At 56.7% G+C, this 19,876-nt stretch overlaps 1 protein-coding gene across 2 annotated transcripts; it reads right to left on the bottom strand.

Moving 5' to 3' along the window:
• Positions 1 to 1,438: 1,438 nt before the first annotated feature.
• On the bottom strand, positions 1,439 to 18,246 carry PICK1 (protein interacting with PRKCA 1). 2 transcript variants are annotated; one of them, XM_082849566.1, is made up of 13 exons: positions 18,056 to 18,246; positions 17,806 to 17,903; positions 16,560 to 16,671; positions 12,958 to 13,086; positions 11,010 to 11,076; positions 9,577 to 9,666; positions 7,126 to 7,179; positions 6,311 to 6,373; positions 5,211 to 5,344; positions 4,725 to 4,817; positions 3,855 to 3,905; positions 2,731 to 2,875; positions 1,439 to 2,266 (listed from the first exon to the last, which is right to left on the bottom strand). In XM_082849566.1, exons 2-13 carry the CDS (start codon positions 17,844 to 17,846, stop codon positions 1,992 to 1,994), a joined length of 1,254 nt encoding a protein of 417 aa, XP_082705692.1. In that variant the 5' UTR covers positions 17,847 to 17,903; positions 18,056 to 18,246; the 3' UTR covers positions 1,439 to 1,991. The 2 variants fall into 2 exon arrangements, with proteins under 2 accessions (XP_082705692.1, XP_082705693.1); XM_082849567.1 differs by lacking the exon at positions 6,311 to 6,373.
• Between the last annotated feature and the right edge of the window lie 1,630 nt (positions 18,247 to 19,876).

Here is a 19,876-nt window from a genome sequence, read left to right as displayed (position 1 = left end):
GGCATCTGTTCCCCCGCCCGCCAGTGGAGTCCCAGGGGTAGCTCCTCAATGGCACTTTGAGTCAAGTGCAGGGAGCTCCAGGTCTCACCCTGGCTGGAAGGTTTAGGGATCTGTTTAAGTATTCATTCTCTTCCCACAAACTAGACACCCCTTTCCTTGCCTCCCTCCCTCCAAATCACCAGCTTGGTGACCCGGGCCCAGTGGAGGAAGCAGCCTTCCCACCGCAGACCCTGACTCCATTCATCCGTACTCCTCACTGGTGACCCCCTCCCCACTAGTCTCATTTTCCATCCATGCCCCAGGAAGGTGTGGGGAGCCCCTGCAGATGCCCGGCCAACTTACACCGTGTCTGTGCTTTCCCCTGAGCCACTACAACAGTGACTACATCTTATTTTAACAAATCCCACAGAGCACTGACTGTGCCAGGCACCGTGCTAAGCCCTTCACAAATGTTAACTCATCTAATCCTCAGTAAGGACCCAAGGTAGGTACCTTCATTAGCCACACTCAGGGAAACTGAGGCACAGGAAGTGAGGAGGTAGCTCAGGGTCACAGAAGCTGTGACTGGAACCTAGGCTGTCGGTTCCAGTCTGTGCCCTTGGCCTCCGCACTGGCTGCCCCTTCAGGGAGGTGGTATGGTCTGACAGTTCTAGGGGATCTACGTGGTGACAGCCCCTCCCTCTCTCCACACTCCCAATCCTGCCTGAGGATCCCATTCAGGTCTCTGTCCGGGACCCCCCGCCCCGGCCATTGTGGACCCTGCCCACCTCTCACACCCTCTTGCACCCCTCCCATTCTCAGGACGAGCACATATTTCATTGTCCAAACAGGGACACTTTGAGAGTGAAAAGGGCCACTATTAATAATTACACTAGGACCACAGGTGTGCACTGGGACTGTCCAGGTGAAGCTGGACACCTGGGATACTAGCGTGGTACCACCCACTGGGCTTCTCCCCTTGGCCCTGGCAGAACAGGCGACCTGGAATGGCAGGGGCACCCTTAACATTCTCCCCAGTTTGGGGCCTCGGGTCCTCCTGACCCAGTATCTGCCCTGCCCTTCCCCAGATAAAGGTTGAGTTCATGGCCAGAAGCACTGAAGGATCAAAGACGAGGGAGGACGTAAGAGGCTCCACAGAGCAGAAAGCCTGGGAGGCAGGGGGAAAAGTGCAGTCTTCTGAATTTCATGGATCCGAGTCCAGATCCCACTCTGTCCCTGCACACCATGTGGCCCTGGGCAAGCCTCTTCTGAGCCTCAGTTTCCCATCTGTAAATGGGGACAGTAGTGCTAATCCACAGAATTGCTGTGAGGAGTCAGTGCTATAAAGGGAATGTCAGTAAACCTTGTTGCCCTGCCTTGGTGATCGGGGGCAGAAGAGGGGGACGTCGAGGGGAGAGAGGGTCTGAGGCCACTGCAAAGAGCCCGGCTCCATCTGGGTTTGTGTTTATTCAGTACAGGCCCAGCGCCCAGCCCCTCCCCAGGGAAGTGGCTGAGCGAGGGAATAAAGCTAATCAAGGCCGCCGAGGTGAGTGTGGACTGGGGCGGGGCCAGCCTAGGGCAAGGTGAGGGTGCGCGTGAAACCCTGGTCCCAAGCTCGGCGGTCCACCCGCGCCCCCTCCTGGCAGGTCTCCGGGGGGCCAGTGGAGGTGCCCACAAGGAACGGCTCCTGGACTCCCCGCCACCTCCAGCCCCTCTTCCTTTCTGCCCTCTTTCTCCTTCCTATGGCAGGTCCAGAGACCAAGCTCTCCAGCTGGCCGGGGAGGTGGGGAGGGAAGGTGGAGGGGCCAGTGTCCAGGTCCCAGGCCACGGCCCGGTGCCTTTCCTGGGCGGGTGCTGGGGTTCGCTGTGCTGGGACAGAGGAGCAGGGAGGCAGACGCCCCAAGCCAGCAGGCCTTTATGCGCCACCCTGTTGTGCGGCAGCCCTGCCCCCACTCCCATGCTGCCGTCCTCCCACTCGCCCTACCCCCCAGATCCGCACCCCAAGGGGGCACTCAGGAGTCACACCAGCTTCCGCCCTTGTCCAGGGGCCCGGCAGCCCCTCGCGCATCCCTGGACGGCTCCCCGGCTGCTGTGTCCTCCTCGTCTTCCTCCCCCTCATCCTCGCCGTCAGTGAACTCATCCTGGCTGAAGCCGTAGGCCAGCGTGGTGTGGGCCAGGTCCACCTCGATGGGGAAGACGTCGGCGTCACGCAGCACTGAGTAGCAGTCGTTGTAGTACTTGGACATGGTGGACACAAAGCGTTGCAGCTGGAACACGATGTCCTGGACTGGGGCAGGAGGGCGGGCAGACGGGCGCCAGTGGGCCAGGGCTGCCTGCGTGTGGAGAAGACCCTCCCTGCCCTCCTGGGCATCCCATCATGCACCTCACTGACCCCTCGTGCCCCGGGAGGGGGCAAGGCCAGGGCTGCCCAGCCCTGCACAGAACCCAGGCCGCCTCCCAGCTCCCAGTCAGGCAGTGGAGGAGGCCTGGCAGGGTGGGGGGATGGTGGACTACACCCCAAGGAGCCCACGGGGCACGGCCAGTCCCACCCAGGCCAGGCTCCGGGAAGCTCCCATCTTGGGTCTGACTCAGAGCTCTGCCATGCGCTGGCCCTGGGAGCTCAGGTAAGTACTGCACCTCTCTGGGCCACAGTTTTCCCAGCTGTGAAATGGGGAGAGGATGGTGTAGGGGTTGCCCGAGGCAGGGTGTGGCCCGTGGGCCGGGCGCCTGCCCACAGCCCACACCCCTCACCGTGTTTCTGGTCCAGCAGCTCCATCTTCTCCAGCACGTCCTTGCGCATCTGGGAGAAGCGAGCACGGGCCTCCTGGCGGCAGCGCAGGATCAGGCGGTACTCGTAGTTGCCTGTGCTCACGCGGTACAGGGGCTCCCCTAGAGCCTGGGGCAGGGGAAGCACGTCAGGGACCCTGGGCAGGGTGGGGAGCCTGCTCTGGAGCAGAGGGGGGTGGGGGCAGGGAGGCTGCAGAGCCGACCCACGGGTTCACACCCCTGCACGGCACGGCACTCTTCAAAGCTACCATGGATCCCCATTTCTGAGGCGCCAGGACTGCTAGAAGCGCTTAGTGATAGCTTTGTTGAAAAAAACAACCTAAAACCCAAACCCTTGCCATATTAAATAAATGAATATTTAGTCCTAGATGGACCCTGATACCAAAAATATTAAAAACGGGCTTCCCTGAAGGCGCAGTGGTTAAGAATCCGCCGGCCAATGCAAGGGACACGGGTTTGAGCCCTGGTCCAGGAGGATCCCACATGCCGCGGAGCAACTAAGCCCATGAGCCACAACTACTGAGCCTGCGCTCTAGAGCCCACGAGCCACAACTACTGAGCCCACACGCCACAACTACTGAAGCCCATGTGCCTAGAGCCCGTGCTCTGCAACAAGAGAAACCACTGTCATGAGAAGCAATGAAGAGTAGCCCCGCTCGCTGCAACTAGAGAAAGCCCACGTGTAACAACAAAGACCCAACACGGCCAAAAATTAATACATAAAAAAAAAAAAAATTAAAAATTTTTAAAAATCTATAAAAAAAAATTAAAAAGAAGTAAAACACCACCTCTCAGGAGTGAGGAGAGTCAGTTTTTCCCTGCAAGAGCCCCACAAAGTCTGGGGGGCAGCTGGTCTGGGAGCAGGCACTGGGAGTGTCCCACAGCAAGCTGGCCAGCACTCCGAGGCCCGGAGGAGCCAGGGGTGGGGGGATCACCCCAAATCTCCAGAAACAAGAGCCTGGCCAAACCCCCAGGCCTCTGCTGGGTTGGCCTGGCCCACCTGGTGTCCCTGGCAGACCCAGCCCGTTCTTGGTGCACCCCGAGCCTTCCAATAGCACAGCCATGCCCCCTCCCCCCGTGGCACTCACAATGCAGCTGTATTCCTCATCGTCCATCTCCTTCACCTTCAAGCAGTACGACTGTGGGACAGGTGAGGCCAGGTTGTCAGAGGGGCTGCACCACCTGGGTGCCTACCCTGATGTCCCCAGTTCCTCCCATGCCACGCTGTACCCCTCGGCCACCCAGAGGAGCCGGTGTGCCGGGCCTCATGGGCCCTGTGCACCCTCAGCTGCGATGGGCCGAGACGTGTCAGGCAGAGGCTGGCCCCTCAGTCAGACTGGCCTTGCTCGGGAGGCTCAGGACAGGGCACTCACCTAGGAGGGCGGAAAGGGCCTGAGAGACAGCCCAGCATTTACCACACTCAAGTCCCAAGAGATGCTCTGGGAAAAAAGGCTCCATGGTCCAAAGAGCTTGGGAAGGCCCCTGAAGACCCGTGGTACGTCTGGGTCTACCAAAGGCTCTGACAAGTCCTCAAGCAAAGGACCTTGGCCTCTTTGATGGAGCATTTTTCCTCACCTCCTTTCACCACAGAATTATTATTTGAACATAAAACTCATTGACATCCCTTGGTACCCACTTTATAACCACTGACCTAGTCTAATCCATTGTTAAAAGTGACCAAAAGGATTCCCATGGGGTCAGAGTGCTCCAGAGTGAGGGCTCTACCCACCCCAGGCTCCCAGGGGCTCCTCTGAACAGCTGAAGCAGGGCCTAGGCTGCTGCCTGATTCCCCAGCACCTCCTAGGCCCCTGGTCCCACCTCCTCAATCAGATGTGACTGAGGCTCTGGCCCTGCCCTGCTGGCCACCGTGTAGCCGACCGAGGAGGGGCAAATCTCCAGGTGGGCTCTGACCCCAGCAGGCCAGGCCCACACCCCCGCAGAGGCTGGAGACCACTTACCAGGTACTCAAACTTCACGTCCAGGTACTTCTTGATGGTGAGGCGAGTGTCTGGGATGGCTTTGTTGAGGTACGTGTTCAGGTCCGTCAACATCTGGAAGGGGAGGATGGGGCGGACGCTTAAGCCCCCATGGGCAGAGGGGTCAGGCTGGCCAGGGTGGCAAGGAATGGCACTGATGTGTCAATGCTTCTAGTGGACTCAGGTGTCACAGCCAAAGGCTCCTGGACAGCTTTGTCCGTTTCAAGGACAAGAAGACAGACCAGGTCACGGGCAAGCTGTAACTCCGGTGGAGCCAAGGCCAGAAAAGAGCCTGGAGGTCGATGCTGAGGCCGCGGAGGAGGAGAGCCTCACGCATGGTCAGCTGTGTAGGACACCAAGCCAGAGCCGGCCCCCCGGTGCTCCGAGACCAGAACAGGACCCCTTCCGCTCGCCACACCGCCCCCTCCCCCATCACGTGCTGACACACACACGCTCCACGGGACCCACCGGCTTGATGGTCTTCAGCAGCCGGATGCCGAACTTCTCAATGCTGCGGTGGGCGTCGGCGAACTTCACGAAAGCCTCGCTCGCAGCTGGCTGGGGCTCCCGCACCCCAATCACGGAGAACACGTCCCCAAAGGCTGCGTGACAAGTTTGTCCTGAAGGCTGCCCCTACTTGACCCCTTAACGGAGAAGCCAGGGATTTGTTGGGGATAAGCAAGGCAGGGGGTGTGGCAGGCTGGAGGCCAAGGTCTGCCCGAGGTCTACGTCCCAAGGGAGATGGGTCTAAACCTCAAGAAAGGTGAATCTATACCCCTAAGAGAGTCGGACCTACATCCCCAAGGAACGTAGACTCCGGTGTAGACACCCGAGTCTACACCTTGAGGAAGCTGCGTCTACATCCAAGGGAGCTGGCCCTCATTCCCCACAGCGACCAGACCATGCAGAAGGCTGGGTCAAGGTTGAAGGAGGTGAAGTTGTCTGGGGGCAGAGTACTAGTCTGGGAATCTGGGCCTTAGGTCAACTCTGCCCCTAAGGAGCTGCATGACCACTTTTTCTATCTGGGCTTTGTTTTCCCAACTGCAAAACGGGGTTAACTGTAGCTGCCCTGCCCAACTAATAACAAACTTGTAGGAAACAAGATCACGAATAAGGAAGGGCCTCGTACATTGTAAACGGCAGTACAGATAGACGGGACAGGGCCCGGAGGAGTAACTGTGCCCCACACGAGACAAGCTGGTCTAGGGGACTTCCCTAGCAGTCCAGTGGCTGGGACTCTGCGCTTCCACTGCAGGGGGCCTAGGTTCAATCCCTGGCCGGGGAACTAAGATCCCACAAGCCATGCGGTGCGGCCAAAAAAAAAAAGACTAGCTGGTCTACATGCTCCCCGCTGGCCCCATTATTGCTACACCCCAGCATCTAGACAGTGCCCAGCCCAAACCTGGCCCGAGGTCAGATGCTGCGGTGTCTGCCTGAGCATGGGCATGAGAAAGGCCCCAGGGAGGAGCTTGGCCGCACCCTCACTGTATGGGTGTAGGGGAGGTGCTGAGCCCAGAGGGTAACAAGGGTTTTTCCAGGGTCACGCAGCAGGTTTGGGGCATCCTTACCCCGGTGCGTCTGCGACAGCTCATAAAAGGCCCGTAGGAGGTTCTTGGTGTGTTCTGTCATCCCTGTGGGAGAGACCCAACCGAGGGGGCCGGGGGCACATGGTGGGGACCACACTGGCCGAGGACACGGCCTCCAAACGCCCACCCCACCCCACCCCGAGGCCCTCACTGTTCCTAGGTTTCAGACTCTTCTCGCTAGGTTTACATGTGCCATTATTTGATTTTTATGGGCATGTATTACTTTTACAATCAGAAAAAGTATGTCTTAGGCTTCCCTGGTGGCACAGTGGTTAAGAATTCGCCTGCCAATGCAGGGGACACGGGTTCAAGCCCTGGTCTGGGAAGATCCCACATGCCGCGGAGCAACTGAGCCCGTGCGCCACAACTACTGAGCCTGTGCTCTAGAGCCCGCGAGCCACAACTACTGAGCCCGCGTGCTACAACTACTGAAGCCCGCAAGCCTAGAGCCTGTGCTCCACAACAAGAGAAGCCCCGGTGACAAGCCCGTGCACCGCAACAAAGAGTAGTCCCCGCTCACTGCAACTAGAGAAAGCCTGCGAGCAGCAACAAAGACCCAACACGGCCAAAAATAAATTTATTTAAAAAAAAGAAGTATGTCTTAAGACTTTTTTCCTTAAGAATATTTAACGGCCATGGTCCCAGAATTGCACAGGCTCGCACTCTGCCCCCACTGCCATCATCCTTAGAGCAGGGCTCCAGAGCTCCACCCCAGGGCAGAGCCAGTGCCAGGCACTTTCCAGACTGGGATACCCCACCCACCATGGGGCTGCCAGCCAGAGGGTGCGCCTGCCCACCTTTATACAGCTCGGCGGTCCGCTCCAGCTCCTCAAGCCTCTTGACAAGCCCATCTGTGGGGATCAGAGAGCCACAGGGTCAGGGGAGAGACCCACAGGTCACCTGAGCCAGGCTTGGGAGGGGCAAGGTCGCCCCCAGAGGAGCAGCACAGGACATGGTCCCAGGGAGGGGGTCTTGGCACCTCAGGGTCAGCTGGGCTCACTGGTGTTTTGCAGAGAGCCTGGCACACCCAGACAAGTGGAGGTAGGCAGGGCAGCCCTCAGGATGCTCCTGAGATAAGCGCCACCCCAGCAGGCTGGGACACAGCAAAGGGGCAGAAAGGTGAAGAGGATGCGGGTACTTCCGGAAATCAGGAGTGAAAACCAGCTGGGCCGTTCCCAAGGCCAAGCCCGCGGGTGGCTCCCCATGGCCGGCAGAAGGCAGGCCCATGGCTGGCAGTCAAGGCCCTGGGACTTCTAACAACTCCCTGCTGATGGCCGAGGAGCAAGGCAGTCAGAGACAAGCAGCAGAGACGGGACGCCTCGACAATAACTCTAAGGTAGGCTCCAAGGCGGCCCCCCCCCCCCCCCCGCCACCGGCCGGCTCAGAGGCGAGAGCAATCGGGGAGGGGAGAGAAACTCAGCGAGGGCTTCGAGGAGGACCTTGCACGGGAGCGGGCCCTGGTGATCATCTTCACTGGCTTCACAGGTAGTTTACTGAGCACCCGCTGTGCGCCGGACCCCGTCAGGCCCAGGAATGACCGTGGTGAATGAAATCTGAGTTGTGCCCTCAAGGCTTATAGTCCAGCAGCGACAGTGGCCAGGCCACGACGGGCAGGGGCAGTAAGGGCTGTAAGCTGAGGGGCAGGGGCAGTTGCCTCACCTCAAGGGCTCAAAACGAGAGCAAGTGGATTGCCAGGGAGGGGGCTGCATTCCAGATCGGGGCGGGTGGGACTCCCACCAGCAGCGAGTGGCACCCTCCTCCACTCCAACAGGGCTGAGGTCCACCCCCAACTCCCCACCGGGGGCACCGGCAGCAAATGCAGGGCAGGGCCCATGTCGGTGGCTTCCTTGCCCGGCACCTCCTAGACGGGGCCTGGCCTTACTGAGTGCCCTCCCCGCAGCTCAGTCCTTCCACATGAGCCTTGGAGGCAGAGACTACTTTGCTCATCTTATAGAGAAAATCGAGGGACAGAGAGGTAAAGCAACTTGCCTAAAGGCACACAGCGAGGGCTGTGCAGGCTGGGGTGCCCTCTGCCCCCCAGGCTCCTGTGCTGACCTGGGCCAGGGTTTTCAGAGTGGCAGGAGAGAAGGGGAGTAGCAGAAGCCGGGCCTGGGCCTTTCTCTGGGCAGAGAAGGCGGCTGTGTGTTGGGCTGTCAGGGAGGAAGGCCCGGGCTCTGGGGGCTGGAAGGGAGCGCCTCGGAGGTCTTCAGGAGGCTTCGGCCACTGGGCTGGCCTCCAGGCCCTGGCTCCCCAGAGCCTTGGCCCCTGGCCAGCCTGGCAGGGAAGGAGCCACGTAAGCGCCATGCTGTTGTTTTTAGCTGGGTCATGGGACATCATGACAGCTTCAATTTTAGAAACCCTATTTAAGGCTCGGGAAATTGCAAGGTCTGGGGGGAAAAACACAACAACCAGTTCTAATTTCATCCCAATGCATGGTAACTACAGTAACAGGGATTTATAGACACCAAGAAGCTGGAAATAGCAGCCGCCACTTTTGTACCCCATTTGGAACAAGCTCAGACCCCCCCTCCCCTGCATCCCCGCCAATAAAGCCCAGTGTGCCCAGCTGAGCCTACAATGTACGCAGGTATTTATATCTGTCCCCGCACGTACACAGCAGAGCTGCTGCTATTTATACACTCAGGCTGGTGACAGCAGGAGCAGGACCGAGTGCTTCACTGGCCCCCTGGGGAGAGAGCGCGTGTGTGTGTGTTTGTGTGTGTGTGTGTTTGTGTGTATGTGTGTGTGTGTGCGCGCGCGCGAGAATGTGCGTGTACGCGGTTTTCCCCCAGCCCTAGGCGGGCAGTCACCTCCAGCCCTGGGATGCGGGCAGCAGCGCCACCTCCTGGAGAGAGGCGGGGCAGAGCGGGCAATGTGGGAGCAGCGCAGTGCATGCTGGGGTGACAAGAGGGCACAGGGTGGAACTGGGCTGGCGTGGGGCGGTGGGGGGTAGGCCTTGGCTGCGTGAGAGCAGCTGGGGGCAGTGGCGAAGGCACCAGCTTGGGGAGCTGGAGGGGGGCACCTCCCCACCATGAATTTGTCTCATCTGTGACCTGGGCCTGTGAACCCTTGCTGGGGAATGGAAGACACTGGCTGTAAGATGCCTACGCTGACTACTGTGAATGCTCTGGGAGCGGGAGAGGCCTCCAAGGATGCAGCCTGGTGGGCAGCCATGGTGCCCCCGCCCCTGAGGCCTGGGCCTGCGTCCCCCGGGACCGAGGGTCAGGGGGTGGAAGGAGGGGACTCACCATTGCACAGGATGGCCCGGCTCAGGCCCAGGGCATCTGCGGTCCCCGAACTCATGTTCTCAACCAGCCGATGCTTCACCTTCTTCAACACTGGGACCAGGTGAGAAAGGGACTCAGTGAGGTAGAGTCTGGGCCCCCAGGCCATCCCCGCCCCATCGCGACTCACTGGGAGCGACACTAGGGGCAGAAGGGGCTGAACCGGGGCTTGGTGTGTGCGTGACTGTGAAGTCGGGAGGGTCCCAGTGAGGGGTTCTGGGCCCCCGCCCTGTTCACTCTCTACCTGAGGGAGGCGCTGGGAGCCTGGAAGGGTAAATATGTAAAGCGCTTAACCAAGGGCCTGGCACTCAAAGTGGCTACTGGCTACCACTGAGAGCCCAGAGCTGCCCAGGCTTGATACCAGCTGACAGGCCGACCGCGGAGAACCTCTCCTCCGCCTCTCCTCCACTTCCGGGAGCAGAGGCACCATCAGTGACAACTGGCCTCAGGCCCCAGACTCGGTTGCTGCACATGTGGTCACATACTCGGTCCCTGGAAGGGGACCAGGATGATATGTGGTCACATACTCGGTCCCTGGAAGGGGACCAGGATGATATGTGGTCACATACTCGGTCCCTGGAAGGGGACTAGGATGATATGTGGTCACATACTCGGTCCTTGGAAGGGGACTAGGATGGGACCAGAGGGTTTTAGAGGAAGAACCTCCAGGACAGACTTGATCTGCCCTTAGCCTCTTTCCTTAAAAACCAGGAGGAGGCTGTGGCCCAAGGGTGTAGGAAAAGGGTGCTGGACCCCAGAGCCAGGAGATCTGGGTGTGCCGTCACCCAGGGACACAGCGTCTCTCTGGATCTCGGGCCTTGATCTGGAATGAAGTGTCTGGCCCAGAGGACCCTGAAGCTTCTGTCCAGCTCTTGAGCCTTGAAGCTTCCACAGAACCAAGGCCCAGAACCCCTAGCAGGAGGCGACATGTCCCAGGGCATGCTATGGGCAGAAGGGCTGGCTTCTGCCCCAAAGCTGAGGTCCAGTTCAGACCCTGAGCCTTTCTGGGAGAAGGTGCGTAGAAGGGGCCAGGGCTGAGGAGGGGTATGCAAGTGGGCATGAGATACCAGGCCAGGGCTGGGCTGCCCTCCCTTTCAGAAGGGTGAGGGCCTGGGCCTGGTGAGCTGGAGGGCTGCCGTACAAAGGACAACCCTAGGGCAGCAAGGTCCTCGAGGAGGTGGCTGGGGGGAGGGGGTAAACACAGGGCAGGGAGAAACCAGGGACAGGCTCCTGGGACCAGCTGCAGGGGGAGCACCCCTGCGTCCTCCCAGGCCCTTTGCATCGGCTTGGTCAGAAGAGTCAGAGACCACATCCATGTGAGTGCTGACGCATGGTCGTAAGAAGGCAGAACAGGGGCTTATGGGGCCACTGGACGCCACTGCCCCGGCTCAGCTTACCAATGTCCAGGGACATGCCCTGCTTGGGGTCCGCCTGCAGCTTGTTGTAGTGGATAGTCACCTCCCCCTGGAAAAGCAGGACGAGCAGAGTGGTGACGGAGTCCCCCGGACCCCAAGCCCCTTCCCGGGAGAGGCCTGTTTTCACTGGAGTTTGTGGTCATGAAAAAATCCTGAGCCCTGGAAAAAGGTCCCTCCTTCTCTCACCACCCGCCAGGCCCTGGAGAATCAGCAGGGACAGGGGCAGACAAGGTCCCTGTTGACACTGAGCTCGCAGCCTGGCGATCTCTGATGTCCTGTGCCCCTGCCACCCCCATGCCACGGCCACACTCCAAAGCTCTGCGACATCATTCTTCCTGACACGCAGAGGATCTTCTCCCGCGCTCTAAAGCATCCCCATCCTCCCTCCATTCGCTCCACAAACTGTCCCAGCACATTCTCTGTGCCTGGTGCGGGGATGGAGGAAGCAGGTGCAGGGGCAGCCCCAGCGTCCAAGGGCCTGAGGCCAGCAAGGGAGGCCGATGCAATTCAGGGAAATTACATGAATTGCAGTCTAGTGACTGGAAGAGAGGTGGCGCTCCTCCTGAGAAGCCTCCCCTGACCACGTGAGGCCACCCAGGTCACTCTCTCTCGTTCTCGGAATCCTAAGACCTCTGAACTTGGGACAGAATCCATTCAAATGCAAAATGCACAGGATTTCAAAATGCACAGGATTTCAAAATGCACAGGATTTCAAGATTGCCTCCTAAGTGACCCCACGCAGTGAATCAGGCGTAGATGCAAAAGGCTCTCGGGCTGCAGCACAGTGTGTGGAGAGCAGCTGTGGGGAAAGGAAGGAGCGCTGCGGCAGCAGTCAGACCTGGGCTCTGGTCCAGCTGTGCGACCACGAGCAAATCCTTCCCCCCACTCTGGGCACCAGTAAAGTAGGGGCTGTATCTCTGCGTGGCACCCAGACGTGGGAGCTGCGGAGTCCCTGCGCAATGGCAAGGCTGTGCTCACACACCGAAAGCTCCTGTTCTCGTGGGCAACGTGAGGGGCTGGCGCGACACAGGCCTGGGAGGACGAGGAGGGTTCTGCTGAGTAGGGATGAGGGAGGGGATCCAGAGGGGGCACACGCCCCCCACTTCTGTACCAGAATGAAACACGGTACAGAGGACACGGAGGACGGATGGGAGGTGAGGAGAGGTTTGGATGGATGGGGTGAGGGAGCTCAAACTCTCGGCCAAGCTCAACACACAGCTGGGACGCTTGACTCTCAGACTTTTAAGTCATCCTGTGGCTTTGCACCTCCTTCACTGTTTTGGTTTCCCAAGAGCTACTAGCAGCAAAAATCTCTAGGAAATGACAAAAGGGCTGCATGCTTCCAGGACTGGCCAGAATGCTCCCTGCCATTCAGGGAGAGAGGGGCCCTGTGGGGAGAGGCCTTGGCCTGGAGCAGCGGGGCAGGGAGGGGGAAGCCGGGAACAGGCAGAGTGCAGTATGGTCTGCAGAACAGGAGACCATCCGCTGGACCAGGAGCTGCCCCAGGGCCCAGGGGACTGAAAGTTCCTACAGGGACGGGGGTTGTAGGGAGGGGCCCCTCTTTCCCTCTTACAACTTCCTGGGCCCAGCATGGCCCAGTGGACATTTACTGGATGTCTACTGACCCAGGTAGCTTCACCTCAGACTTCCAGCTTCGGCTCCAGCCCTGACTGGGGACACACGGGCCCGCCCTGAGGAGTGATTCCGTCTGACAGCTCTCCTGGGAGCTCGAGGACGGGGACCTTTCAGTCCTGGTGCCCACTCTCTCACCAAGGCCCAGCACAAGTCCTGGATCACAAATAGTATCTACTGAATGAACACGGAGCCGGGATGTGACCCAGACCCTGCTGCACTGAGGAGGGAGCTGTGAAAGGGCCGGTCCCCCCTTCCAGGCCCTTGGGCAGGCTGGAGGTCCCGCAGCAGCCCTTACCTTCACCTCCTGAATCATCTTGGCCACCTCCACCTTAGTTTTTCCTTTGATTGACCTGCCATTGACCCCGGTGATCTCATCGCCAGCTGCCACGGTGCCGTCCAGCGCGGCTGGGGTGTTGTCAAACACCTGTGGGTGCATAAGGGGGGGCGGGTGGGGGAGAAAAGGAAAGCTGGGAAGAAACCTGGTGGGGGACAGTCATTCCCTCCACTCCAACCGGCACCCAGCTCCGTCCTGGTCTCTGCCCTCTATCCCTTAAGTGGTGCTGGAGAAGGGCAAGGGGAGACAGCACCCTAACAGCCAGAAACGAGTGACCCACATTCTTGGGGGAGGGGAAGGGGGAATTGGAGGTAAATGCGACTGATGAGACTTTCCTCTTCTGGTATCAAATACACAAAACCTTACACGACCACAGGAGTGTTTGCTCCTCCCAAGCCATTTCTTGACATTTTTTTCCAACAACACTGCACTGAGCTGACTCAGAGCCTCAACGCACTACTTATCAGTTCCTGCACTTCATCTCTGTCTCCAAGGAGCAAGGGCCCCACCACACGTGTGAGCCCCTTCTCCCAAGATGACCCCTAACACAGGGTCTGCACTCACTGGCTGAGTGCAGCTGAATGTGTCTGTTAAAGGACAGATGTATGGGGGACGCTCGGGGCGAGGGGCGAGCAGGCTACACAAGTGTATGCAGAGACGGACCCAAGAATACAAAAGTCACATCAGGCAAAAACCACCAGGAGAGACGCCAAAATTATTAGCTGTCTCCCCTATACCTTATCTTTAGTTTCCAAGTTTTCTATGCAAAGCACGTAGAAAGAATATTTCATGATGTTTCATATACGTTAATATTATAAGAAAAAAATGAAATAATTAAGACAAATGTTTCTTTCTGCTACCTTCCAGAATCACAATAAAAACATCACAATTATTTGAAAAAGAATGGTAAAGGAGATCACAACAATAAAAGATATACAGCCATTTCCAGAAGATGCAACAGTGGGGATCCAAGGGCCTGCAGAGGGGGTTGATGAAAGAGAGCTAGTCTTTGCTGGAAACTGCCGGCAGGCCAGGAAACAGACCTCTGGAAACATCCGTAGGTGGGTGGAAGGCAAGGCAGAAAGTAGGGGGACAGACTCAACTCCAGGCTCCCTCCCAACCGACACAACCCTCCACGACCCCTTCTCTAGGGAACACGGAGGACACGGAACGCCACCGCCTCAGCGCCGGCCACTGGCCTCCCTGCCCACATCCTGCTGGAGCTTCAGCAGCAGACGTTTCCCAGACCGTTGCGGGTTTTGGCAGACAATCTGCAATGAAGCCTCTGGGCCCCCCGAAGCAGCCGCAGGGATTAAGGCGGGGGGGGGGCGGGCAGGGACCAGCATTTCTAGAGCCTTCAGGCAGTGCCATCTGGTACAGCAGGAGAGCACGTGGATGCTTTGGGGCCTGTCAGATCTGCTTTCTAACTTGGCCTCTACCACTCAGCCAGCTAGGGACCTGGGCCAGGAGCCTGGGTCTGCTCACCTATAAAACCACACGAGGGCTTCCCTCGTGACGCAGTGGTTAAGAATCCCCCTGCCAATGCAGGGCACACGGGTTCGAGCCCTGGTCCGGGAAGATCCCACATGCTGCAGAGCAACTAAGCCCGTGTGCCACAACGACTGAGCCCACGTGCCACAACTGCTGAAGCTGGCGCGCCTAAAGCCCGTGCTCCGCAACAAGAGAAGTCACCACAATGAGAGGCCCGTGCACCGCCACGAAGAGTAGCCCCCGCTCGCCACAACTAGAGAAAGCCCGTGTGCAGCAGCGAAGACCAAACAGAGCCAAAAATAAATAAGTAGATAAATAAATTTATTTTTTAAAAAATAATAATAATAAACTATACGGGAGGATGTGCAGAGGTCACATGCAAACACTATGCCATTTAAAAAGAAAGACAAAAAAACGGCATGTTACTATGCTCCGAGCTCTCTGAGGGCAGGGTCTCCGTTTTCTTGCTTTCTTATCTCTAGTGGCTACGAAAGAGCCTGGCCAGGCCCTCAGAAAATATTTCCCGAACATAATATGTTGTACTGATACTGATTTAACCAAAATTGACACGATAACTATGTTGGGAAGATAGATAGATAGGTTTTGGAAGAAAGCTAAATTTTTAGCTCCTAGACTGAGAGAAGCTGACAGATGTTTATAAGCAATAGACCAAAAACTAACAGGCTAAGCATCTTACTGAGAAAAATGGGACCTCATACCTGAATCAACAGCTAAAAGGGTGGGAAGCGGCGTTGCTTCCGGGATTGGGGTGGGGGAAGGGCGGTGAGAAGGCGGCGAGCAGAGGGCATTGCTTATTTGACACTAGCCTTTTAGTACTCTTGACTTGTTCAAAGCAAGTCAGATAGCCTTTGATTAAAAATAAAATTGACTTTTGAAAAAAATCAATTCTATTATTTTATAATCACAGTTCATATTAAGAACAAACCTGGCCCCCCACAGGTGGTGAGGGGCAGGTGGCAGGGGAGGCTGAGCAGGGAGATGGCAAGGAGGCCAGGCCTGGGGGAGGCCTCCCTAACACCTCCTGGGCCAGAGGAAGCCAAAGCGCTCGTAAAGGCCACACCCTAAGCAGGCAAGACCAGATCCAGGGAATCTCCATCTTCTAGGCCTTAGAAGTGACTCTTTTGCAAGATCCTCAGAGAAACTGCAGTTTCCCATCTGCCACCAATGGCTACATAGCTGAGAACGTTAAAACATAGCTGGAATCCAGGTCAAGTTTATGTCTGAGGGGGGCAAGCTTCCTTCCAAGGCTACAGAAAGATCACTGACTCTGACCAGCCACATAATAAACGAGGCCTGTCCCCATTCCTGTGTCACAGCTGACAGAATATCACCAGGGCAGCCCTTCTTATAAGGACCATAGAATTGTTCAGTATCACTGGCAGATCATCTGGGAAAGTGAACTGTCATAAAAATAATCGCAGCTGCTATCGAGGGAGTGCTGCTTAAGGGCCGGACATTGTGTGATGTCATTTTGTTTAATCTTCACAACAACCCAAAGATGCCCAGATCTACATATTTTATATCCCCATTTTCCAGGTGAGGAAACTGAGGCCCAGAGAGCTTAAGTAACTAGTTAATAAGCAGGGAAGCTTGCACTTGGACTCAGGCCATTATTATTTCACAGTCTTAGTCTTTCCATTATGCTTCACTTGTGTTAGTACCAAAGGCTGATGATTTTATTGATTCACTGATGACATTTTTATTGAAGGTCCGCTATTTGCCAGGCATTGTACAAGGTGCTGACTGCAGTGAAAAAGCAAACTGGGATCCTGACCTCATAGTGCAAAGAGTCTGGAAAAGAAGTTAGATACAGAACTAATGAGCAAATCCATGAGTACAGATGGTGATAAGTGCTGAGAAGGAAAAGAACAGACTGAAATGATAGAGGAAAACAAGGGCGGACCTACTGACAGTGGGTGTTCGGGGAAGCCCCTCTGAAGAGAATGAGGAGTCAGTTGTGCAGAGGGGAGAAATGAACCTTTGTCACGCCCAAGTAGGGAGGTGGCTCACCCCCTCCAGCACCTCCCTTCCACCTCCAAAGCACTCAATACCTGGACGATATACAGGCAGGGACAGTACTGGGCTCCTCCTCCAATGCTGATCCCAATCAGGTTCTGAGCATCCTTCTGCAAGGTCACCTTCCCAGGTACCGTAGGGATTCCGCTGGAGAGAGAAGCACGTGCAGCTGAGTCCCCTGGAGAAAGGATGACTGGAGGGGACGGGGACAGACAGACCTTCTAAAACTCCCAAGAGCCTCCAAGTGCTGCACAGCCTTTTCTCTTTCTCACTTGGCCAAAAAGACAGCATTTTGTGCTGGAACGTCACAGAGCTCTTGGAGCCACGCTGATGGGGGATCAAATCCCAATTCAGCCATTTATCAGCTGTGGGACTAGGGTAAGTAAGTCACCCTCTCTGCATCTCAGTTTCCTCATCCATAAAATGGTATGGATTAAAAATGGCCACTTTACCAAAGTTCTTGGAAGAAAGTACATGGAAGGCACTTAAATACCACCCCAGCCCAGAGCAGGCACTCCGTAAAAATAGGTCCCCCTTCCCTTTCCTTCATTCTCTCTCTAAGATTTGAGTCAGACTCTATCCTTGTCACCTTCTCAGGCACATATGGAACATAACAGCCACCTCCTCCAGGAAGCCTTCTCCTGCTAAGCTATCCATCACCCATCTGTCAATCGCTGTACTCAATTACCTCTCAGTTTTCACTATACATTAGCACTTATTTATGTTTTGTGGTAAATATTCTCATTTATTCTCTTATTCACTTCATAAACATTTGCTAACAACCTATTGATGCTGAGCACCGTACTAAGTGCTGAGGACACAGAAAGGCATTGGACCCAGTCCCTGCTCTGCGGGAGTATATATTCTGTTAAGGAAACTAACTTAATTTTTGAAAATCTGCCCCACTGATCATCTACGCTGGGGAGGAAAGTATGTTTATGATATTCCTGTTCATCCTTCAAAATGTGGCTCAACTGTCACCTCCTCTATGAAGCCTTCCCTGAACACCCCAGAAAAGGCACTGCTTGGTCTGCTCGGTTCTCCTCGTGTAGCCAGGTCACTCTCCATTAGCACCCTTATGGGCCTGAACTGTATTTATCCATCAATGTGTCCACAGCCCCCTACAGATGGTGAGCTCCTGGAAGGGCAGGATTCATTTCTGCTACAGTACGAGACCTAATCTTCTGCTGAGAAGCAAGGGTCTGTGGAACTGGTAAGTCCAGGCACCTGAGAGACCTGGGGCTCCTGCACTAGTGGGACCTGGGGTAACAACATACTCACAGTTTATCCTCCTCGATGTCATAATCCAAGTCTGCAAACATGGTTCCGAGAGTTTCAGTGTGCTGGCTAACTGCCCAGCTCGGCAGGGGAATGGGGAACTGGATCCGGGAAAGAAAAGAGCTTAGAGCTTAGGGAACCAGTGCCTAAATGCCAACCCCAACCCCGGCGATCTGGGAGAGTCGGGCCCTCCCACTCCCCTCCGGACGATGGGGGTAGTCCCCGGGGTGGGGGGTGGGTAGGTGATTCTTACTAGGTACAGGGGGGAACTCCAGGCCAGGGCGGAGCCTCAGATTCCAGAGCCCGCCCCACGGGTCTCCAGGCCCTTGGGAGCTCGCCTCTGTCGCTCACCGGAAGCGTCAGTACCACAGCCGGGTCCGGGCCAGGCTGGCACCTGAACCCACCTGCCGTTCCACCTGTCGGCGGCCGCGACTGTCGCGTCACTTCCGGGGGGACGCGGAAGTCCCGTCTTCCCGCACTGGGTATTTGCCTGGGTCCCTACAGGCAACCCTTCCCTCCCTGCCTCCCGGGGTTCCCAGAACGAGGAAGGAGAACAAGTATTGACGGAAGGTCCCCTTTAGCATGAAAAAGCGGAAAGAGAGGAAACGTCCGGACAGGCCAACGGCGCTCAACCCCGCCCCTTGCCCTGTGGCCGCCGCCATCTTGGTAAGGTCAGGGTTCTTCCCAGCTTCCTCAGCGGGACGCCGGGGGACCATGCCGCCTGGTTGGTTGCCGTGGCAACGGAAGCATCCGTAGGCGGGGAGACCTCCAGAGAAGTTCAGTGGACTACAAACCACGACACTTTCCCTTTCACATTTTCAGCACCCCGTCCTAGGGTGCCGTCACTCCTCTACTAGAATGACAGTGTCCGAGCTGGAAGGATACTTCGAGATGCCAGCCTAATAGGAGTTTTGCAGGCCAGGAAACTAAGCGCCAGAGAGGGGAAGAGAGTCCAGAGCCACTCACAGTTAATATAAGATCCAGACCTCGACCCTGAGACTCCTGCCACCTAGTTCAGTGCCCGTCTTAACACCTGCACACCTGTGGTCAGCGGCTCTGCTATTGACAGATTGGATTCCCTTCCCTTTCCTTCACGAGCCTCCTGTCTCCAAATGCAAACTAAGAGCACTGAGGCAGATGCTTTCTGTGATATTTAGTGAAAGACTCCTCACACCCCCGCTCCTTCCTTAGTCTTGAGCAGCTCCCCTGGGGTCCCCTTGAGAGTAACAGCCCCTGTGTACTTGAGGCTCAGGGAACGCCATCAGTGCTTCCCAGCCGAAGGGTCCAAATCTCATCTCCCCAACAACCTCTGCTGCCACTGGTATTGTGTAAAGTAAGTTCCCCGGAGCGGGTTGGTACTCCCGGAGACCCAGCGCTGGCATCTGCCTCATCCAGGCAGCATGGGCCCAGGCCTGTCCAGCTTCCTCCCAGGGGCAGCAGAGAAAGGAGAAATGCAGAAGGATGATTATCCACATATCCCATGGGCTGATGGGAGCTGCACCCCACCCCCTCCTTAGGGAACTATCTGAGTTTCAGCAGTTGTGCAGAACGCCACAACAGCGACGACTTTCCCATGTACCCACTGCTCCACTGTTCAGATCACTTTCACAGGATTTCAAAGTTCACCTCGACCCTGTGAGAGAAGAACAAGTATTGTCAGCCACATTGTGCAGGTAAGGAAACTGAGGCTCAGAGAGGCACTTCCCCTTGTCTCCCACGTGGTCAGCGGCAGAGCTAGGGCTGGGACCTCCAAGCCCTGTTTGCAGGCCAGAATTTCGACTCTAAAAAATCAGCAGTCTCCAAACCCAGATAATTTAACATGGACTGTGGTTCTTCCACCTCACAGTAGCCCTAGATCAAGCCCAGATGCTGCCATCTTGTAGCTAGGGGATCTTGGGCAAGTCACTGCCTGACTCTGAGCTTCAGATATCTGTAGACTGGGGAAAATGACTCTCCCAAAGATCAAGATAAAAAGGAGAAACAGGTATGAGTGCTTGTAAACAATTCACATGACACAGATGTCCCTCAAGCCTCCTGACCAGCCCCCACCCAGCCCACTCCAGTCCCTCTCCCC

This window comes from Leucopleurus acutus (genome assembly GCF_964270905.1).
Source record: "Leucopleurus acutus genome assembly, chromosome: 11".
NCBI lineage: Eukaryota > Metazoa > Chordata > Mammalia > Artiodactyla > Delphinidae > Leucopleurus > Leucopleurus acutus.
Note: the sequence above shows the minus strand (reverse complement) of the source record. Positions and strands in the feature narration are given on the sequence as shown.